Source organism: Spermophilus citellus (genome assembly GCF_964194105.1).
Source record: "Spermophilus citellus genome assembly, chromosome: 6".
NCBI lineage: Eukaryota > Metazoa > Chordata > Mammalia > Rodentia > Sciuridae > Spermophilus > Spermophilus citellus.
The window spans coordinates 139,511,668-139,536,792 of NC_138187.1; the positions used below are offsets into that span (position 1 = coordinate 139,511,668).

At 32.7% G+C, this 25,125-nt stretch overlaps 1 protein-coding gene across 2 annotated transcripts in view; it reads left to right on the forward strand.

Annotated features, from left to right (window-relative positions):
- The window catches only part of KCNT2 (potassium sodium-activated channel subfamily T member 2), a 362,366-nt gene that overhangs the window by 87,182 nt on the left and 250,059 nt on the right, over positions 1–25,125 (forward strand). For both annotated transcript variants that reach the window (XM_081298140.1, XM_081298141.1), the window contains exons 2-3: positions 15,285–15,364; positions 17,527–17,626. In XM_081298140.1, the coding sequence (XP_081154266.1) occupies positions 15,285–15,364; positions 17,527–17,626 (180 nt within the window). The remainder of the gene's footprint in view (positions 1–15,284; positions 15,365–17,526; positions 17,627–25,125) is intronic.

The window sequence follows — 25,125 nt, forward strand, 5'->3', positions numbered from 1 at the left end:
AATTTATTTCTAGCCTAACATTTTGGCATTTTAAATTTATCATTGTCTACTTTCTCAGACAGTTTGGGGAAATAGTATTGGGATAGTTCCATGGAGGAAACTTAGTTAACTACTCAAAATGATGAGAATCTGTTAAACTTATAGACTACTGCTCTATTTTTTGACTTACATGAATGCACACATATAAATAACTTAACATTTAGATTTCACATTACTTAGTGAAAAATATAGGAAATCTATTATTTATTCATATTTAATTTTTTTATAAAATAGAATTGATTTTATTTTATTTATTGTTGTTTATGATTGCCTATAAAACCTAAAGATTCATTGTTAGGAGATTAGTAAGTAAATGGTGAATTTAAATCTAGAAGAATAGCATGTAGTCATTAAAAATGATGCTATAAGTCTCATGTATTTTTTACTAAAAATAATTAGCAACAAATATAATATACCTCAATTTGTATCATTGTATAAATAATTGAAAGGTCACCAAAAATGTGTTAACTTAGCAAAACTAAATTTATTCAAACTTTTGCACTTTTTGAGTAAGCTTTAGAAATGGTTTGAAAGAGAAATATTAGCAATGAGATATTAGTCATTGTGGTCAAGTATCAAGGGTAGAAAACTGATTCTCAATGACCAAAATTCTTTTTTTAAAAAAATCTCATATATTTTTATTCATGAATGATACTTTTATATAAGGGTGGGATTTGTTCTTATATATTCTCACATGCACACAATATAACTTTACAATTTGGACAATATTATTTCCCAGTATTTCTGGTTCCTCTATTCTTCTGATATCCCTTGGATTTTCATGAGATTCCTCCTTCCCTTCACTTTATTTTTTCTTTGCCAAATATAAGGGGAAACACATGACCCTTGACCTTTTGAATTTGACTTGTTTCACTTAACATAATATTCTCAAGTTACATCCATTTTCCTGGACATGGCATAATTTCATTCTTCTTTATGGAAGAATAAAACTCCATTGTGAATATATACCACATTTTCTTTATCCAGGATACCTAGGCTGGTTCATAGTTTGGCTGTTGTGAATTGTGCTGCTGTACACATGGTTAAGCATGTACTACTGTAGTATGATGACTTTAATTCTTTATGATAAATTCTGAGGAGTGGTATAGCAGGGAAATAGTGGTTCTGTGCCTCGTCTTTTGAGGAAATTCCATATTGATTTCTGTAGTGATTATACTAATTTACACTACTTCGAATAGTGTAAAAGTGTTCCTTCTTCTCCATATCCTCTCTGGTATTTATTATTGTTTATGCTCTTGATATCTGCCATTCTGACTGGAGCAAGATGAAATCTCAGTGTAGGTTTGAGTTGAATTTTTCTAATTGCTAATTATCTTGGACTTTTTTTCATATATTTGTTAGCTGTATGTATTTCTTCTTTTGAGAAGTGCCTTTTTATTTCATTTGCCCATTGATTAATTGATTATTTGGTGATAAGTTTTTGATAATTTTTCTGTGCATTCTGTATATGAATTCTCTGTCAGAAGAGTAGCTAGCAAAGGTTTTCTTCCATTATGTAGATTCTATCTTCCCAATACTAATTGTTTCCTTTGCTATGTGAAGCTTTTTAATTTGATGCCATCCCATTTATTGACTTTTGGTAGTATTTTCTGACCTTTAGGTGTTCTGTTAAGAAAGTCTTTGCCTGTGCCTACATGTTGAAATAGTTCTTACATTTTCTTCTAGAAGTTGCCTATTTTGTGGTCTAAATCCTATATCTTTGATCCATTTTGAGTTGATTTTTGTCCAGGGTGAGAGATAAGGGTTTTGTCTCATTCTTCTATGTATGTATAACCAGTTTTTCTGGCAGTTGAACAGGCTGTCTTTTCTCCAATGTATGCTTTTAGTACCTGTTTCAACTATCAGATGACAATTCCTATATGTTCTGTTCTGTACAATTGATTGGTATATCTGTTTTTATGTCATTAAGATGCAGTTTTTGTTACTATTCCATTTTTGGCTTAAAATTGCTTTGGTTGTTTTGGGTCTTTTTTTTACAAATGAATTTGAGGACTAGTTTCTCTAGTTTTGTGAAAAATGTCATTGGCATTTTGATGGTGATTGTGTTGAATATGTATATTTTTTTTGGTAGTACGACCATTTAAACAATATTAATTCTGCCTATCTATGAACATGGGAGGTCTTTCCTCATGTGTCTTCTTGAATTTCTTTGTCAATGTTCTATAGTTTTCATGATAGAGGTTTTTCACCTCTTTGGTTATATTTATTCCTATGTGTTTTGGCTATTGTGAATGTGATTGTTTTCCCTGATTTAATTCTCAGCAGATTCATTACTGGTATATAGGAAACTTATTGATTTTTAATGTTGATTTTGTAATCTATTATTTTGGTGAAATTGTTCATTAGCTCTAGCAATCTCTGGGTAGAGATTTTTGAAACTTTTTTGGGGGTACCTGGGTTTGAACTCTGAGACACTCAACCACTGAGCCACATTCCCAGCCCTTTTTTAAAAATTTTTATTTAGAGACAGGGTCTCACTCAGTGCTTAGTGCTTTGCTATTGCTGAGGCTGGCTTTGAACTGGTGATCTTCCTGTCTAAGCCTTTGGAGCCACTGGGATTACAGGTGTGCGTGCTACCAGGCCCAGCTGGAAACTTCTGAATATAGGATCATATCATCTGCCAACAATGATAATTTGACTTCTTTCTTTCCTAATTTTATTCCTTTTATTTTCTTCTCTTATCTGATTTCTTCGGCTGGATTTTCTAGTACTGTATTAAATAGGAGTGGTGATAGTGGATAGCCTTATCTTGTTCCAAATTTTAAAGGAGGAAATGCTTTCATTTTGTTTTTTACTCCATTCACTATGATGTTGGCTTTGGGTTTCTGAATGTACAAAATTCTTGATAAATAATTCAGAATTAGTGGAGACTTAAAAATGTGAATTTGAATTCTTAGAGAGTAAGCTGTTGTTTGGTGTCTTTTTGCCAGGCCAACAGACTACATATGCTCCTAACTTTGTGATAGGGTTAAATCTTAACAAACCCATCATAAATGGAAAATATTGTAAATAAAAATTCCTTAAATATTCCATATATTCTGAACATCATAGCTTGCTAAAACTGTACATTGGAGAGTATCAGGTATATGCTCTAATGATTGTATGGCTGTCTGAGAGCTATTGCTTGCTGCTATTGCTTAGCATTAAGAGAGAGTATCTTACTGTGTATCACTAGCCTGGGAAAATATGAAAATTCTGAATTAAAAGTACAGTTTGTACTGGATGCGTATCACTCTTATACAACAGAAAAGCCAAGAAATAGCAAAAAAGAAATCATTAAATTGAAATATTGTTAAGTTGAGGAGCTCTGTATTGCCTTCAATAAATATATCTTTAGAAATTTTCAGAAATAAACAGTGAAGTTCTTTATTGCTTTGTATCTTTATTTTTCCTAAGTAACTATTTCTTGGAGGAATCAATCACACTAAATTAAAATAGCTGAGCCATTGTTTTTCTTTTTCTAACTACAAGTGTTTATTTATTTTACATATATTGAATTGTGTTTTCTTTGTCTAAAATCCCAAATGAATGTGCTTGTTGGGAGGGGTGTCTTAAAATCTTATATTTTTGGTGGGAAATGTTAACTAAAAATGAAAAGTGCTTGCTGCATTACATATTATTGTGTTTGTGTCATCTCTAGTTTCATACTAACAACTAGTATCTGTTGAACATGTCCTGACTTTGTGAGACCAAATAGTTCCCTCTGTGCAAATACATTTCTTCCCAAACTTGGTTTTGTTTTTTTACATGCCATTCCTAGTAATCTTGCACTGTCCATGATTTACTATGTTTTCCTTCAAGGTTTTAAATTGATTGGTGCAATACAAATCCTCCTTGATTTATTAAGGAGTTATATCCAAATAAAAATGAGTTTATTTATTCAATAAATAAATTGAAGTTGTTATTAGGAAAAAAATGTATTTAATATACCTAGCCTACCAAACATAGCTTAGTCTATACTATAGAAAATGTGCTTAGGACACATTATCAGCCTAAATTTTGACAAATAATCTAACACAAAGCTATTTTATAACAAAGTCTGTCAAATATCTTATGTAATTTATTGAATACTTGTATTCACCAAACCTGAGAATATAGAACACTGCAGAGTGTGGGTTATTTACCAGTCTGATGGCATGGCTGACTGGGAACTGTGGCTCAGTGCAACTGCCCAGTGTCTTGAGAGTATTTTAGCAATCCTGGGAAAAGAGCAACTCTGCACATTTGAGGTATGTTTTTTATTGAATTTCTATGACTTTCATGTCATTGCTAAGTTATAAAAATGGTGAGTTGAACTATGATAAATTGGGAACTGTCTGCATTGCAATCAGAGTTAGAGACCATATAGCATCTTTTGTATTCGTTTGTTCTCCTAGAAAAAAGAGAGTTTATTTGTAGTTCTTATGAAATTTGACCCGGAGGCTATTGGATTTATGGTGGGGTTATGGCTGCTTATACTTATATTATATATGCCCATAGTCTTTGTAACAGCTTCATATTTTAAATACATGTATGTTCATATATGCATATATACATTGTGTGCATATATTTTACTTTTGGAGGCTTCTCTGTGTGTATGTATGTGTATACATGTATGTAGTTATGATATGTTATATATATAAAATGTGATACCTTGATATATATTATATATGTATATGAATACATATATGCAGGTATATATGGAATCAGAAGAGGAGTGAGAGGGAAGGAGTGGAATTGATCTTGAAGTATCTAATTGTTTTCCCCTGAAGAGGTGGTGGTATCAAACTCAATTTCATGCAAGCCTAAATGCTATCTATTGTGGCTGCCCTTTATTATATGAATTCTTAATAGAATATAAGTGAATAAATGTTCTATTCTATGAAATTTTTCTTTTGTCTTCTCTTTTATAATGGCCTGTCCAAGGTCTGCCCCCCTTATACAGTTGGGCAGGGGGCATGAACAGGCAGAATTGATTTACAATTTAATGATGACAAAATGTAACTTTATAGTTATTCTATCTTTTTTTAAAATATAATCTTCTGCTTCTTGTGCTTAGATTTAAGTCAAATTATAGTTCTTCAAATTTAATTATTTTAAATGAAATAAGAAAATACAGGGTGTAGGTCCAATCCAGCAAATGAACATTGGACACGAGGACATGAGTTTTCAACCTGAAGAGAGCCCTGAATACAGAAGTACTCTTGGGTGGATTTGTAATGTGTTTGCCATGGAAACCACAAGATTATGGATTTCCAGCTACTTGCAAGCCATGATTTCCAAGGACTGACAGTAGAATAAATGAAGTTATTGATGGGTTGTCAGCATTATTTTTAATGAAAATAAACTGATTCGGTTTAGGACCCCAGATCCACTTCTCATTACCAATGCATCATAGCATATTTTATACATATGTAAACATAAAATATTATATGTTTATATGTATACACATGCACACACAGGTAGTCTCTGTCTTATAGGGGCTTAACAATTTTTCTACTTTGTAATAAAGTGAAAGCAATACAAATTCAGTAGAAACCATACCTCAAAATTTGAATTTTGATCTTTACTCAGGCTAGCAATCTGAAGTATGACACTCTTTTGTGATTCTGGGCAGTGACAGTAAGCCTCTTTGAGTCAACTCCGTGATCACAATGGCAGAAAACCAATACTCCATAGTGTACTGTGTTGGCAGCATTTTGGCGATACAAGAATTCAATAAATTATTATAAAAGAGGCTTTGTGTTAGATTGATTTTGTCCTATTAGAGGCTTGTGTGAGAATTCTGAGCATGGTTCTAATATGCCAGGCTAAGCTACGATATTTAGTAGATATGTATATCAAATGCAATTTTGACATGATACATTCAATTTACAAAGAATGTAAATAATCATGATGTTATCCCATCTTAAATTGATGAGTATCTATGTGTATAACATGCAAATATCTGCAACATATACGTGTATAACTGTTACTTTACCCAAAATAACATTATTATAAATTTTGTTTTAAAATATGCGGAAAATGCTATTGGATGCCACCAGTATTAATTTCTGTTTTCTTATAAAACATTACTGATTAAAGTAGTTGAAAAGTCAAGTTTGGGTAATTGTGAAAAGAATTTGATGTTATAAACAAGGTGGAAAATGCCTTAGGAAGGACTCCCAAATCTTTGGAGTAAGGTTATTTGAGTGTACTTAGTAAAGGTTTGAAGCCAGGTAGAAACAAACTGAAACAACTTGAGCACCAAGTGGCGGAACTAGTAATTAAAATTTTAAATTTTTCATTTAAAAATCAAAGATGTATAGCAAGCTTGTTTTTAATTTATTTTTACAAGCTTTCATTTGGATGATTGTTCTGTTAAAAAATTTAGCTATCAGAAGTTATGAATGAATATTTGAAAGTGAATAAGAATCTGTTAAGTAATCAAACTTAATGAAGAGGCAAGAGGCAAGACAGTAATGAAAGACCCATGTCCTGACTCTGCCCCCATGCTAACTGAATGAATTTAGGCATCTCACCAAAATTACTTGAGTCAAAATTTTTTTTTCTATAAAATGAAGTGTCTATCTTACACAATTTATATGCATTATGAAAATCAAAATTTTTTAAAAAATTTTATTCTTTTTAGTTATACCTTATAGTAGAAACCATTTTGATATATTTACTAAGCTTGAAATATATTTTATTCTAATTAGGATTCCCAGTCTTGTGTGTGCACACAATAGTGAGATTCACTGTGGTGTTTTTATATATGTGCATAGGACAGTTATGTGAGATTAATTCCATTGTCTTTTCCATTCCCATTCCTTCTCCCTTCCCTTCATTCTCCATTGTCTAATCCAATGAATTTCTATTCTTCACCTCCCCACCCTTCTTGTGGGTTAGCATCCATATATCAGACAGACCTTTTGATCTTTTGCTTTTGGGGATTGCCTTATTTCACTTAGCCTGATAGTCTTCAGATCCTTCCATTTACCAGAGAATGACATAAAGTCAGTCTTTTTTTTTTTTTTTTCTGGTAGTGGGTATTGAACTCAGGGTCACTTGGCCACTGAGCTACACTATTTTGTGTTTATTTAGAGACCTGTCTCACTAAATTGCTTAGCACTTCACTTTTTGCTGAGACTGGCTTTGAACTTGCAATCCTCCTGCCTCAGCTTCCTGAGCAGCTGGGATTACAGGCTTGCACCACTGTGTCTGATGTATAGTCATGAGTAATATTCCATTGTGCGTGTGTGTGTGTGTGTGGGGGGCATATAGGTTGATTCCATAGCTTAGCTACTGTGAATTGATCTGCTATAAACATTGGTGTGGCTGCCTCACTGTAGTATGATGATTTTAACTCCTTTCTATATATACCAAGGAGCGGGATAACTGATCAAATAGTGGTTTCATTACTGTTTTTTTTTTTTTGAGTATTTTTGAGTATTCTTCATACTGTTGTAGAGAGTGGTTGCACTAATTTGCATTCCCACCAACACTGTAAGAGTGTATGATTATCTCCATATCCTCATTAACATTTATTATATTCTTGATAATTCTTGATAATTCTTGTAGAAAGGTAAAATCTCAGTGTAGTTTTAAATTTGAATTTTTCTAATTGATAGAAATGTTGAACATATTTTTTCATATATTTGTTAACCATTCATATTTCTTCTTTTGAGAAGTGTCTCTTTAGTTCCTTTGCCCATTTATTGATTGGATTATTTGTTTTCTTTGATGTTAAGCTTTTTGAGTTCTTTCTATATTTGGGAAATTAACTGCTTATCTGAAGTTTGGAAGTATGGGTGACCAAGATTTTGTACCATTCTCTAGACTCTGTCTTCATGCTTTTTACTGTTTTCTTTGAACTGAAGAAGTTTTCTAGTTTGATACCAACCCATTTATTGATTTTTAAATTTTTCTTCTTGAACTTTAGGAGTCTTGTTAAGGAAGTTGGGCCTACATTTTCTTCCTAGTAGTTTCAGGGTTTCTGGTCTTTATGGTTTATACTAAAGAAAGAATTGGAGACCACACTCTCATTTCTTCAAGTATCTCATTTCATAACAATTTTTAATAATACATTATAGTTATACATAATATTTGGGTTCATTTTAACATAATTATACATGTGTGAGATACAGTTTGTTCCAATTCAGTCCTCTGTACCTACCCTTTTCCTCCTCTTCTCCCACTTTTTCTTTCCCTTCTCCTCAGCTCGTCTTCCTTCTATTTATTTATAGTTTTCTTAAAATTAGTGATTTATAGATATACATAAAAGTGAAATTCATATATGTGCACAGGATAGTTTTTTTTTTAAACCAGTGATCTTTAATACCTATTAGGTTCCAGGTAATATGTTTGATGCTAAAGATTTATGTGAAAAATATCAATATGGTACTTATCTTATAGAGCTTATGTTCTCAAGAAATTGGTATAAGTGAAAATTGCTAGTTGTTACCATCAGAAAATGACTTATTGCTTTCTAGGGCAACAAAGAACCATACACTAGGTATCTGAAAATAATAGAAATGCATTGATTCACATTTATGGAAGGCAGAAATTTGAACTTTAGTTGATGTCAGGCTCATACTTCTTAGTAAACCTTTTCCAGTTTCTGGGAGTTCTGAGCATTCCTGGAATTGTGGCATTATAACTCCAGTTCCAGCCTCCATCTTCATATGGCTGACTTTCCTTTGCATCTGTTTCTGTGCCCCAATTTTTTTGTTCTTATATATAAGTCACATTTGGTTGAGGGCCTACTCTACTCCAGTATTATCTCATTCTAACTTCACTAATTATATCTGCAATGACTCTGTTTCCAAACAATGTTACACTTCAGCATATCCCTTTGGAGGACACAACTCAACCTCCCCAGAAAGTCTTTAGAGAGGATAGAGATAAACTCAATGTGTAAAGGTGCAATTTTAACTATTGTTTACCCAACTCAGGGCTTACTAGTGGCAAGAATAGAGTGAGCCAAACCTGTCTATAGTATACAGAGCAATTTTAAATATTTTCTGTTTGGAAGCAGCACTAAATATGGAGTTAAGAGAATGCTACAACCTAAATATAGAGAAGTGACTGAAAGAAAAAGGCCTCATCAATTAGATTTATACTGGAAGATATGTATATAAATATGCCATCCAATGGAAAACCGCTGACAGAGAGGGGTTAATATGCATCTGCTGAATTATCTGCTTAGCTTGGAGAGTCCAGGCAGGTAAGGTCTTGTTTGCAATGAATACAGTAACAATGACTTTATGCATGGACTCCATAATTGATGTTTCAGAATCAGAGGGAGAGTAGAGATTTATAAAACCAAATGGCACCAAGGAGAAACAGGTAGATTCTTCCTTTGAATGTAATCTGAATCTATTCTAAGATTCAAAAGAGCATATCTGCAAAGGTTTGGCATCCTAAGCAGGTTTCAAGGGCTTACTACTAAAAAAAATAGGAATATAACATTTCTGAAAGAACAGTATATTGACAACCTGAATCAGAATTAGTTTTTGTGTTGTTAAAATGATGAGACCTATTTTAAACTTATGAAATACGAAATTTTAAAGTGAAACAGTTAAATTATAGTTAATACGGCACCGAGTGACATTTATACTAAATTCAAGTTGCAGAGCAACAGAATGAGAGGTGAAAGGAAAAATATGGTTTCCAAATAAAATGAACATCAAGAGACACTTATATTGTTAGGGAACTTTGATTATAATTATACCAAAAAAGTCTATTGAAATTATACCAATTTTTTAAAAAAAAATTTGAGAGTTGTTTTGTGGCGTATAATATGGTTTATTTTGTGGGAGATTCCATGAGCCACTGAGAAGAACATATATTCCCCTATTGTTGGATAAAACAATGCTTGTTAAGACCATTTGCTTTATAATATTTTTTCAGATCCAAAGAGTCTTTACTGAGTTTCCAGATGAATGACCTCTCTTTTAGATAAGAGAGGTGTGTTGAGATAATCCAGTATTATTTTGCTAGTGTCTCTCTGTCACTTTAATTCAAATAATGTCTCTTGTATATAATTAATTACACTCACATTTGGGGCATAAATATTTATTATCATTATATCTTCTTGTTGGATTGGTTCCTTTACCAGTATGTAGTTACTTTCTTTATTTCTTTTGATTAATTTTGGCTCGAATTCTGCTTTGTCAGATATAAGAGTAGCTACTCTTGCTTGTATTGGGGCTCCTTTCACGTGGTATATCAATTTCCATCCTTTCATTTTAGGCCTTTGGCTGTCTTTGCCTGTGTTGAATCTCCTGCAATATATAGTTGGGTCTTGTTTTTTTAATTCATCCTGCCTGCTTATGTGTTTTAGTTGGAAAGTTGAGACCATTTACATTTGATGTCATTATAGAGAGATGTGTATTATTTTCTGACATTTTGATTTATTTGTAATGCTTAATTTGGTCTGTTTCTCATTTGTTTAGCTTCTCCTCAAATGAGATTTGTTCCTATGAGATCTTTAAGGGTTTTTTATTTTTTTTTCTGTCTGGATATTTCTTTAAGAAAGTCCGATAGTACCAGCTTAGTCAAAAATTTAGTATGTTTACTGTAATTAAAGTTTTTCCAGGAAAAAAGAAAACTCAGGAGAGTTTTTTAGTTTATCTATGAAGATACTAAAATAGTTAAAGTTGATGGCACATCAATCTTAGTTATGATTGTAGAAAAAAAACTCCTTAAATGTATAGGAAAACGAATTCAGCAGTAAATCCAGCAGAAAATGAATATTATTGTAGGAACAACTTATTCTTACGGGAAAAAAAACCCCACATAATAGAAGAACTTTTAGAATAATTCATCAAATCAGAAGAAACGCAATAATGCATCATCAACTTGAAAGATTCAAGGAAGATTTTTCATCACAATAAATATGAATCTGTATCTGATATAAATTTTAGTTAAATATAAATACATATTATGGTCTTGGTGTCAGCAAAATAATTACCTGCAGGACAAGAGACGTCCTTTTTGAAGAAAGGCACACCATAAATTTTTTTTTCTCAGTTACTTTTCCACTTGATAAGATTAAAAAATATAATAGAAATAGAAGTAGTGGAGAATATTTCCAGATGACGTAACTGTCTGCCTGAAAACTCAAAGGATAAACATGAAAAAAAATGTCATTACCAATAAGGGAGTTTCCCATAATTGTTATTTTTTTTTTTTAAAGAGAGAGTGAGAGAGAGAGAGATAGAGAGAGAAAGAATTTTTAATATTTTATTTTATTTTTTTAGTTCTCGGCGGACACAACATCTTTGTTGGTATGTGGTGCTGAGGATCGAACCCGGGCCGCACTCATGCCAGGCGAGCGCGCTACCGCTTGAGCCACATCCCCAGCCCCCCCCCCATAATTGTTATTGACAATATCATTAAAAAGTTAAAAATCAGAACAAAGTGTTGAAAAAAATTATAAAGTATCCAGAAGTAAGTGTCAGAATGAATGTATAGAATCTATTTAAATAAACAATAAATATTAGTGACTTGCATAAAATAACAATATTTAACAGTGAGAACATATTTGAATAGAAGCTACCACCTAATAATGATTATAATTCTAATTTATTTTTTATAAAATACAGTCACTGTTATTGTGTTAGGATAAATTTGACAAAATGATCCTAAATTTTGATTTTGCTATAAACACGTAAAAAAAAAGGAAATTTTAAGAAGCAATGGGATATATTTGTCTTAGTGTATTATTCAAAACTCTGTGGTTTTGGTGAAGGTTTCGAAGGAGTATACTAACAAAATCTACTAGATGAAACTAAATTTAGAAAAATGTTAGATGGAGGAATGGAGGCCAAGTGAGGTAGGAAAGCAAAGAAGGAAGGAAGGAGGAAACTAAAGGCATCTTTATATCAGGAAGAGAATATACCAAGAATATTTACAATAACTTAAAATTCTGGAAAAATTTGGGAAGGGTAATCACTAAACTATATTAAGTCCTTGAGTACTATATAACTCTGTAGTGATAGAGAGGGTCCCCAAAGTGTATACCATCACTGTCATGCCTTGGTTGTGGAAGGAGTTGTCACTAGATCAGATAAAACAAAGTTCTACTCTGTGTTACTGATAGCGAGCCTAAAGGATGTTTATCTTGTCCTAATACAATGAACCAAAAATTTTCCTGTTTTGGTTTTTAGCTTTCAAGATCATTTGTATATTTTTATGCCTTAATATCCTCTATGCTCCACAGTGAAAATATTGGCTCAGAGAGATCAGTAGATTAGCTAAACAATTCACTTCACATAATTAATAATCAGATGGGAATTCAGAATTTATTTAATGAGAGACCCTCACACCATGCAAAATTGCTTTCTCATGAAAAATTCTAGTAGCTTGCAAGCTGTTATCTGGTCTTTGGCACATTTATGTGTATTAGAGATCTCTCCACTTCACAATGATGGTCATTTCAAAATTGAGTAATTATCATTCATAATTCTCATATTCTTTAATATCAGTTCAGTGATGTATCACATCACGAGTCATTCCATTTTAATAATGGATGTCACCTCAATATTTAAAAACAACCATTGTGTGACCCTTAACTCTTTATCTATTCAGTCTTTCTAGTTCCTTCCATTTTCTCTTATGTGATATATTTTCAGATCCCTCTTTTTGTTTAATGTTTTAGATGATCTCATTTTTAGTTACAAAAATGCTTCTCTGTATGTAGCCAGTACTGAACTCCATCCAGATACTATCTGAGAAGTGGATGGATGCATACTCTTACAAATTTGATGATTCTAGGAAGCAAATCTGCATGGCCTTTGCTAAATTACTTGTGTAATAGCCATATGTCCTCTCAAATTTGCTTTTGTATCCATAACAAATTTTAGCTAATTTAGCTTGATATTACTATTACAGTATCTTTATTTAAAATGAACTGACTTTTCATTTGATAAACAAGGAAAACAGATCCAGTGATGCATTTCCAGATATTAATGGGGATTTGTGTCTGTTTGTGTGTACAGGGGATTTCGAAGTATGTGTGAGCATGTAGGTTTACAAGGCTGTGAGCATGTATATAGGCTTGCATTTAGAACTGATGTGCTGCAAGATATTGAATTTTTTAAAATTTTCTTTTCTAAAGTAATGATCTAGTAAAGAAAAATTTGCTTTGTATTTTTTCCTATTTTACATATAAGGTGAAGAAAAAAGATATTGAGAAATGATGAAAGGTAATTGAAAATTATTTTTGGATACAATATTTAGGGAGAAGACAAAAATATTAGAGGACATGCAAGTTTTTTAAAAGAAAGGTATGAACATGTTGCCACTGACAATATTATTTAAAAGTTAAAAAATCAGAACAAACTTGGTTTGTGATGGATAAAAAAGCTGTTTTCCTTTGTGACATGGAGGATTTGCCATTTTAAAAAAATATTTCTTAGTTGTTGATGGATCTTTATTTTATTCATTTATTCATATGAGAATCAATCTTCACACATCTGTGAGGCAAGTGCTCTACCACTAAGCCAGGAACCCAGCCCAGGAGTGGTACTTTTCATGTGTTCATGAGTCTTCTTGAGCATATAGGATAATGGAGAAAATATAAGATGTCATAGTAGACAAAAAGTTCTCTAATTCATGAGCATCTTCATATGTCACTTCCCCCAGCCCCTGTTTTCTCTCATATATGACTTTTGCCTAAAACAACAACAACAACAACAACAACAACAAAATCCCCAAACCTCCCCAAGTCTGTCTACTGTATACAGATATCTAGTGTATATCTAGATAGTGTCTATCTTCAAAAGCTTGTGATATTTGGAGAAATTAAAGTAAATTTCTGTTGTTTGTGTAAATATGAAAATGAACATTTAAAATCCTATAATAAATATGTTTGAGAGCAATTAAGAAAACTGAAGATCATTAACAATTCACCATGAACCAAATAGAACATTAATTCTCTTTTTAAACTATTTGGAATATAGTAATTATAGCATGTAACATGCTATAATGTTAGCAGTTTTCTACGATTTAGAGAGAGAGCAAAATAATTCATTAGAATTGTCTTAATTTTTAAGACTGTTTATATTATTTTATGGTGCATTAAATATGTGAGATTCTATTTATTACTTGAGTCATCTGCTTATATTCTATTTATGTTTCACATTCTACTTACCATTACCGCTCCTTTGCAGATTCATATGTATTATGCATAACTATATTGCTGTAATAAATAATTATACTTATGCATAACTGGATTCATTTTGATAAAATTATTTATACATGGAATTTCGTTTACTCTATTGCAGTCTGTGGTGTCCCCTCTTTCCATCTGATCCATATGTATTGGAAGATGAACTTAAATAAATAAGAAACAAACATGTTAAATAACGTTATGTCCCAAGTAAGTTTTTAGGTGAAGGGAAAGGCTTGTTAAAAATAGATTTATAGGCCCTGTGTTTTAAGATTTTGATTCAGTAGATCTAGGCTGGTGTTGCTGTGGATTTTTGAAATATCCAGTTAATTCTTATAGCAGGAGAAAGAAATTGACAAAATAACTGTCTCAAAATAATTCCCAAGACACATGTTAAACCTCTCTTTATTCTTGTTTTGAATCATCTATATCACTGGTTATACTCCTTGTTGGGAGTCACCCCAGCTCCAAAGACTAACTTCCCCATCCCCCGAAAAGAGCTGTCCAATGGTGAGCCCTGCTGACTCACATGATCCTTTACCCACCAATCAGACTAGCCCTGCTGGCTCACATGATCCTTACCCACCAATCAGACTAGCCTTGCTGACTCACATGATTCTTACCTACCAATAAGAAAGCACCCCATGCCAACTGTCAAACCATTAAACTATTAAACTGTCATAACTGTCAAACCACCCCTGGCTCTATCAATGTGCGGAGCTGTTCCTCATTTTTTTCCAACGACGAGCCTTGTTTGTTCTTTCACTTGTTAATACAGAAAATTGCATTTACTACATATTATATTTGAACTGACCTTACCTTTAAAATTAGAAAGTTAGTGATTTCTCTCTACAATGTATCATGCTATATTTCATTCAGTTCTCATTTTCTGTGGCATGTAATTCAATCAATGAATATAAAGCATTCAATGACATAATTTTTTTTTTTTTTGCCTTGTAGGTTATATTTAGGTCATAATACCTTCAGGTTAATAAGAGAATTGAAGAGTTCGTTTATATTTATTTTTTTTTTCATAAAAATAAAGGTGTAATTGAGCTTGCATAAATTTGTTTTTATTTTTTGTTTGCAGAGTACAAGTTGAATTCTATATGAACGAAAACACATTTAAAGAGAGATTAAAGTTATTTTTCATTAAAAACCAGAGATCAAGTAAGTCCTTCATGTCATTTCCCTCTCTGTTTGTAAATGAATTACCTCAAAATTCTAACTGCACAGTACTTTGCAAAATGCTTTTCTGTACAGAATAGTGACATTGGTAATTTTGATTGGAAGATAGTAAAATTTTAGAAAAATGTAAATGCTTTATCTATTAGTGTTATTGTCTCCTGATCACCTTTAATTGTCTAAATCCCACTTTACTAAACAGACTTTTGCATAAACTATTTGGTTAGTGGAAACATTGAGAAAAATACTTTCAGTGAGAAATTAAAAGTTTTTAATGTGAGGAGTATCTAAAAGAGCTTGACAAGTCTCTGGAAATTGATCACAATGGGGAATACCTTTCTGAATTAATGAGAGAAGGGCTCACTGTTTCCCAGTCAGGCTTAATAAGAAACATCTAACGTTATCCCACTGGAAAATTTGAATCAGCATGTATAGGGTGAATCTCAATGCTTAACATTCAATGATTCTTAATCATCAGACAATTTGGGAAACACTAGAACTTTAACAGGACAGTCATTGCCCTCATGACCCAATTCAAGGTTGAAATATCAGTGATACTTCTTTGCTATTATACTGTGTACTTTTAGAAACCATTTGCAGTAACACAGGATTACTACTTAAAAATGTCAACAAGGAATGGAGAGATCTGTATTTCATTGGTGTGGACTTTAAGCTCTTGAATTCTGACTCCTCTTGAAGTATTCTAAATTAACTTGTGCCTTTGTAGATAGGATTCATAGAGACAGGCTTGACTTGTGGGGTGTTCTCAAATACTGACTATAGGGAATATTTAAATATTTAAGGCACACACTGGTCCGAGATTAGTAGATTAGTTTCAGGGTTAAGACTGTTAATAACTAATGTATTTCTAACCTGCTTGTTTAGAATTATCAAGGAAGCGCCATTGATAGACATAACCTAAAAGGGTCATATCATGTGAATGGAAGGTTTCCTTAATTTCAGTACTAACAATCCTATCTCTCCTGACCAAAAAAATGGATGCATTGTTTGAATCCTCTCCTTACTAAAGTGGAGAACCAGTTCTATAAAACAAATACAATTTCATTAAAAATTTAAAAGACTTTATAAAGAAGCCAACCTATCAAATGTATTCAGCATTTTAATAGGAAAATCTAGGAAAAATTACACAATTAAATATTAATCTTTTTACTCTTAGGAAATGCTACAGGTACATTCATTGCAGAATTAAAAAAATGAGTAACATTTTACTTCTATGTTTTATTAAGTAAAAATTTTAGAAAAGTCTTTCTCAAAATTTCATTAAAAATATGCAAATCAAATATCACCAAATAAGTGGATGAAAGGTAATCCTCCTAGTAATTAAGGTTTATTTTTACTTAGCTTAAACTTATTTGTGCTTCTTCATCATCATGAAGTATTTTAGGTTGTGTAACTGTGACCAAAACAGTTTAAGAGACATACACATGACAGTCATAATACTCACAAAAACTTACATATTTCATTGGCATTTAACCTGGTTAAAAATAAGATTCAATTCAAATGTGTGTATATGTGAATAAGACTCAGAGAGTGGCTAGAGAGAGAGCAAAGGAGAGAGCATGCATATTTGTTTCTCATTATAAACTATTATGATTTCTCTCCATAAATATCATGTAACATGTAAATATACAATTAATATACACTATAATATAATTATATAATGAATATTAAAAACAAAACATAAAGTTATATAAATATAATTACAATTTCTGTATAATCAAGTCTACAAGCTGCTCTGAAGGTCCAAAGTTTATTATTCATTCTGTGAATATGTAAACAGCTTTATTTTCTAGCTAGCTAGACTTTATCCAAAAATTTGTGTATATGTAAAATGGTTAAACTTATAAGTGTACTCAAATGCTTTGATTATCCAATAGATTTACTTTCAGTGAGTGATGTTCACTGTCACTTACAGTTCATGCATCCTGTCAAGTTCACTTTTTGTTTCAATACTCAACTAATTAAAATTCAGCTACCAAGAACTTCAGTGAATTCAGACAATTATAGTATTGTAGTTTCTAAATACAATCTAAGTGCTGTACTTAAAATTGACAACTTTGACAATCCTTTTTAGCCTTTTGTGAACAAGTTCATATTAAAATCAAATTTTTGTTGTTTGTTTAAAGGTCTAAGGATACGCCTGTTCAACTTTTCTCTCAAATTATTAAGCTGCTTATTATATATAATCCGAGTGCTACTAGAAAACCCTTCACAAGGAAATGAATGGTAAGGTATTTTTGTCTGATCTTCAATCGTATTCTTTTAATTATTTTCATTTGGATTACATTATGAAGGACATTATAGAGAATCCCTTTTTTTTTGTCACAGTTGATCTGATTTTCAGGTGCTACATGAATATTGACTATAGATTCTTTGTAAAAATATCTTCTTTTTGTCTTTATCTATTTGTATAATGATAATACTGAACTTTGATCCATGGAAATGTTATTGTAATAGAAGTGCCATAAATAATGGTTTAAAATGGCTCAGTCTCTTAAAAAACCTTAATATCTTTGTGTTCTTGATTAGATGTACTCCCCCAAACTTTGCTCTCTGTAGGCTAGCTTTATAGATATTTTCACTTATATTGTAGCTGTTACCTTAAATAGAAACATTCTAGCATGTCAACTTACTTTTCATATACAATCCTGTGTCTTTTATTAAATTGTATTCTTTTATGGACCTCCTTTTTAGGGGCTGTCCTTTGCAGGAGGCAATAGGGAAGGGAACTGCATGTGTAATGATATGACTAATTTGTATCTCATCAGCTTCCTGTACCACTATGCAGTCTACTAAATGTACAACAATTTTCAAAATAGAAAATGTGAATTTGATGAGTAATTTCCATGACTTTTTTTCTCCTGTGAAAGTTTGCCCTTAAAATATTAAAACATAAGTTGGAAAAGTGGGTACATAATATTCTTTTAAGTTAGTTGAATATTCTTCAGCTTGTTTAGGCAGTGATTATGGCTTTGTATTTACTCAAAGGTTTGGAGATAGGTAATAGTGAAGTGTTATCATGTAATAATCTATGTGATATGATCATGCCTTATTAAAAATATTATATATGTGTGTGTGTATATATAGAAATATATATACATAATATAAAATATATAAAATATAAAATATATATATTTTTTGGTACAGGGGATTGAACCCAGGGTGCTTTCCAGTTAAACTATATCCCCAGTCCTCTCTATTTTTTATTTTCAGAGGATATCACTAATTTTCTGAGGGTTTCACTAAGTTGCTGAGACTGTCCTTGAACTTGGGGTTCTCCTACCTCAGCCTCCCATGTTGCTGGGATTACAGCTTGTGTCACTATTCCTGGCCTAAAATAATTTTTATGGAATACAATTATGGATATTTCAACATATCTTCATTGATTAGTCAGCATGTCTCAAGTTACTTGAAAGGAAGATGTTTTACTCAACTTTTTCCGCTGTTGCGAGTAAAGGACCCACCAGCACAACTGTAGAAGAGGAAAGGTTTATTGAAGGTCTCATGGTTTCAGGGGTCTTAGTCCATAGAAGGCTGGCTCTATTTCCCGGGGCTTGAGGTGAGGCTTAATATTACGGTGGAAGAGTGTGGTAGAGGGAAGCAGATTAAATAGTGATTGGGGAGCAGAGAGAGTTTTCACTCTCCAGATACAAAATAAATACCCCAATGCCGTGCTCCAATTCCTACCTCCTCCAGCCACACCCTACCACTTCAATCACCACTGAGTTAATCCCTATCAGTGGATTATTTCACTGATTGGGTTAAGACTCCTATAACCCAATCATTTCTCCTCTGAGCATTCTTGCATTGTCTCATACATGAGCTTTTGGGAGACACTACATCTAAACCATAACAGAAGACAAGAGAGGCCCAGGAGCTTCAGTACCCCTAGGGATTTTTCAGTTTGTGGAAAGATTGCTTATTATAGAGTTTCTGAGATTTTCTGGCCTTAGACTAGCTGCTGTAGTCTAAATAAACATTTCTTAATTTTATTTTTCTCCATCTTAAATACGAGGAAGCAGAGGTTCTCATCTTTGTGACTCTCTGTTTTGAGACTTTGAGAACTAATTGTGTTGTGCTTTGTATCCCTTTTAACTCATGACCACAGGAAGACAGTGTCTCCAAGTTCCAAATCCATATTCAAGTTCTCTACTTGGCTGTCTAAACGACTTCTCAGATTTACCATGTTCCAGTCAGCGTCCTCTGTGCTCTTCCACATTTCAAGGAATGGCATCTCCATCTTTCCTCCAACCTTATCCGACTCAACTTCCCTATTTCAGTTGATAAAACAGCTCCAATCTGACAGTTCCTTGGCCGAAATGCTTTGGAATTATCCTTACTTCTCTTTTTGTCACTAGCATGTGTAAACCCTTAGAAAATTGTGTCATTTATCCCTTCAGGTTATAAACTGCATAAAATCACTTCTCAATGTCAGCATCCTGGTGCAAGCCAGTCTCTCACTTGGACTACTGCAGTAGCCTCTCCTGCTAGTTCTACTCTTTCTCCCTTTGGTTTATACTTAATGTGGGAGTCACTGTGCATACAAAATAAAAATCCAGCCTCCAATCAGGTCTGCTTTGAATGTAAAAGTGCTTACCATGGTTGTAATATTCCCTCTTTTCCTTGTAACTTCACCTCCAACTACTTATCCCCCACCCATTTTCTCAGGCCATATTGGCCTCCTTTTTGTTGCTGAATCATTGCCAGGTGCAGTGCCAGCTGGGGGCCTTCTCAGAGGGTTTCCCCTCTGTCTGGTTCTTACCCATCACATAACATGAGGCACACTTCCTTGACTTCCTCAGATCTTTACTCAGAATCTTATTACGAATTCTACTTAAAACACTTATCCTAAAAGACCTCCTTGAATAATTTTTTTTTGTCCCCATGCCTTTGTCTCTTTCATATTACATGTTTACTTTGTTTTCTGTATATCCTGTGGGTATTAGAATGGATATTTCTTGATGGCATCGAAAATTGTTCGAATCCCCAGAGCCTGGCACAAAATGGCAGTAGTTATTTGTTAAATGAATGAGTGAGGAAATGAGTAAATGCAGTTCCTTTATAATGTAGCTTTTACTTACCTCTTTTTGCCAGACTCCTACTCTAGCCATGCTGATCTAACTTGAAGTCATTTTTCATACTTTGCTCTCTCTTATTTCTATGCTTCTTGGAAAGCTGTTTTCCAATCCTGACTCTCACAACTCACCCCTCTTTTACATGCTTGAAGACTCCTCAATTTCAAGGTAATAACTTCTTGGATAATTAATCTGGAAATATTAACAGGCATTGCACTCTGTAGCACAGTTTATTCTGGATTAGGGGTATCCTCTCAGTACTGTCTGAACATCACCCCATACTTCTCTCATAGTACCTAATACATTGACTTCAATTCTACCATTTGATTCTCTATCCTCTCCATATACTCACATGAGGGCACAAACCATGTTGTATTTGCTTCTTATAGTTCATTCTTAACATGGTTGTTGGTGGATCACGGAATGTTGCTGTATTAATGGAATTATGTTCACCACCAGTTTTATTGATATTTTTGCTTGAGGACCAGTGCCTAGTGATATCAGTGCATATTTCATTTATTATATTTTTGTCTAGGTTTTTAAAAATGATGCCCCAAACAAATCCATCTATAAACGTACCAGAAATTTATTTTTAAAACTTGATGATTTATAAATAAAATGTGCACTAGCGAGACATAAAAATTATAAATGATGCATGAAGAACCCTTCCAAGGGAAAAAAGGGCACACTAGTGGGTGATAGCAGAATAAAATTATATTATTTGAAAACATTAAGAGGAACAAAGTTTCCTACAATTAACTTCTATGTAATATTACTTAGAGTGTTCAGACATAATTATAGAGGATATACATTTGAAAAATCAGATTACTGTAATTAAAAAGCATAACCAACTAGCTCATGGCTCCATTTTGAATACAATGTTCTGTTTAGTTCCCAATGTCAATGCAGTCTTGGTTAATGAAAAACAGAAGTGGCCTTTATGGGCACAGGCTCTATTTTAAAATAATGAGGATAATTCAGCAAAGAGATTTATTTAATTAGAGTTTCTGACACGATAAAGCTGCAGATATTTTGTACTGCCTTGCTGCATTTTCAAATTACACCCAGGAATCAAAACTGATATGAAAATGTGGCACTATGCATCAACTGAAGTAAACGAAATAATTTTACTGTTAATGCCTGACACTGGGCAAATGGAAGACTCTGATGTACTATGTGTGTAATGACACACATCTGTAGTGTGTATGAAGTACATTGGGTGAGATGGTGTTGATCCTTGGCCTGCTGATTCCTATGTTTCTTCACTATGTGTCAAAACTCACGCGACTCTTTTCTATTAAAATTGTTGAGTTGCTTGTTTACAGCTTCAAGTGATAGAGGTCAAAGGTAGGAAGCCTGTGAATTTTTTTTTAATTTTGTTTTTATCATTTTGGGTCTTGAATTTGAAATCCGGGCCTAATCCAGTAACTGGTGTGTTCAGATGACATTCACAGTTTAAAGATAAGAAGTATTAAAAGATAAGAACTATTAAAAGAAGAAATAGAATTTTAAAGATAGTTTCTAAATATTTGATGAGGTTATAGGAATGATTATCATAATGTAAATGTTTTCTTCTTTCATAAATATTGTTTACTGTAGAGACTCAGGTATCACAAGAATAATAACATACAACCTCAAAAATTTAGGAAAATTTTTCTGTTTACCAGAGTCTAAAACTGTCATTCCTGGTTGGTGTGGGCATTTTCTCCATAATAATAATAATTTTCTTTTTCTCTCTCTCTTTTTCTCTTTCTCTCCCTCTCTCCCTCCCTCTCTCTCTCAAACACACACACACACACACACACACACACAGCATAACATGATCAATACAATACATATGCAAACCATTTGCATTTTTAAACTACATTTTGTATTAAGGCCTGTGTTCTTTGCATTCAGCTTTCAGAAGGAAGATAGCATGGTGGAGGCTTGATGATATGCTTTCAAAATGCTTAGCAAATGACCAACATTCCTTTGACTTGAATTTTGTATTCAGATCGCATGTGAGAATCAGTCAGGTCAGCATACTTTGACACAAAGCCTGAGAAATGTAGTTTGGGTGAAGAGTGCCTTTTTGCACTCAACACTGTGGACCAAAGGAGGAGAATGAATGTTGGCAATGAATGAAAGCCACCTTTGCCACAGTCAGCATAAGTCAGATGAAAAGGCCCTTGATGTCCATTCTAATAGTCAGTATTTAGTTCTCTCCACACTTCATAATTGCTTTCTAATGTGGGGTTAAGTGTTTCTAGTGTTTTGAAAATTAAGGTACTGGAAAGTCTTTCTAATCTACTGACAGGACTTTTATACTTCAGTGTTCTGGTCACCTTGATTTTTTACACATACTAAATTTTGCATGATCTTCTTGAAGTGTGGGCCTCCTACTCTGCTTAGTAGTAGATCTCATTATTTGTTATGATTAGGAAAATTCTAGAATTTACTTTTCTGATTTAGGATATTATATTTTTTGATACAATATAAGCTTACATTAGTTTATTGGGAGAGCTCTCAAAATTATTTGAGTTCATTTTGAGTTTGTGAGCAATAGGTACTTTCATATGACTTATGCATCACATGTTGACCCCGTTACCATTACTTTTGTGTTTACCAAATGCTTTGGTCTTCTGCTAAACATATTCACCTCCTGGCTTCACCATAGCTGTTCAAACTGATCTGACACTCTCTACATTTGTTTACCTGCCTTTAAGACAGGCCATAACATAGGGCTATGAAAGGTGGCTTGAGCTACTTGTCACTAACTTTCACATTCAACTAGTGCTATCCCTCCGTTGTGTGATATGATTCTTCAGGTTTCCTAATAATGCTTCATACATGAATTTCACCTATAAAGGCAATCTAATTCACAATAACTGAATGATTTTGTTTTGTTTTTTATTTGCTTTTGTTGTTTTATTTGAATTATATAATTTTAAGCCCATGAAATTTGTTTTGTGTTTTAGATGTAATAAGTGATTTATGCTTACTACAATATGAACATAGACAACAAGGAAAAGGAAGTAAAAATCAGCTCAGATCACAACACCTAGAAATAAGTACTAGTATTTTAAAGACTAATCATTTGTAACTTCTCTCTATATGCACATACACACATAACATATAATGCTGAAGTGATGAGTAATATTTGATCATTATTTTTATCTTAGTTGTTTTATTATTCTTATTATAATTGTTAATAATGATGCTAAAGAGTCTGGGTGCTTTCCTGCTATAGATGATACTGTGATAAATATTACCTTCATGTGTTTCCTTTCCTCCTTATTCTTTTTGGTCAATGAGATTGAGCCTTCAATTTGAATTAGGTATGGCCTCAGTTTTGGTTTCACTCCTCTTGTTTTGGAGGTTGTCTAGAAATTATAGATCAGATCACATATTATTCATTCATGATAAATCCATTTTGTGAAGGAGAGTTTAGGCAATAGCATTTTACCAACATTTACAGAGTTCCTTCTATCCATTAATCAAATTTAACATTAATAAAATGAATGAAAAATATGACTTTTCATTGGAGACCTTACTTGCAATGAAATTTATATGTAAAAGAATTTTAATATTTTTATATATTATAAAACTATTTCCTACATGGTCTTGTCCCCCCAAAAAGACATATATATATATTTTAAAAATCCTATTTAAATTTCAATTTTCTATGATATTTCCGTAGCCTACCCAAATAACACCCCAGACTAAAGAAAATGTCTTTAGTTAAATATAACTAGATGTTAGTCAATCCATGTTAATTACCAGTTTCCTTTTGAAAGTGCTCATGAACATATTTTAACAATACATTTAATAATTTTGCAGGGATTTGTATCTACTTAGTTATTTAGATGTTTCTGTAGCACATAATTTTTCTATCTACAAAACAGGTATATCTTTCTTCACTCTGATATACTGTGTTTTTGTTTGATTCTCAAATGTTACTGAGAATATAAAATTGTTTTGGAAAGGACACTGAACTCATCAGCCATGTCTCTGTCTTTGCTGGCACCATCCATCATTTATATTGGCTTCCTGTGTGTATACTCAGTAAAACATCAGGTTTATAAAAGTGAGTAAAATAGACATATTTTATATTATAGACCGTGTAATTTTGGAGAAAACTGACATTAAAGCAACAACTTATCAAATAAATATTAAGTTCCAACTGAAATGAATGAAAGGAGAGCTGTGGTGAGTGACATGGCCTAAGAGATTACTTGACTACATGTATCAAGTGGAATCCTCAGAGGTTTCCCTAACAGAAGGTTCAGCTGATTGCTCTAGGATAATGGAAGTGGATGTAAAAGGGCTTGTGGTAGGAAGGAGTGTGCCACACTTCAATGTCAAGTGTTTTGGACTTTATCCTAAGAAAAGTACAAACTAATCTATAGCACAAAATATGACCTAAAACTCATTTTGTAAAAAAATAACCCAATTACTTATACTTGTAATACAGAATAAAAATTATAGAATGCAAAAAGAGGTGTGGGAACCTCATTATTTGGTTTTTGAAATAATCGAATTACAAAAGAAAAGTAGCTTAGATGAAGGTGGTTATAATAGTGGAGATAAGAAGTAGATGAATTCTATAGGTATTTGCAGCTGTTTGTTTGGTGGTAACAATTGAAAAGGCTTGGTGGAGTAGTATTT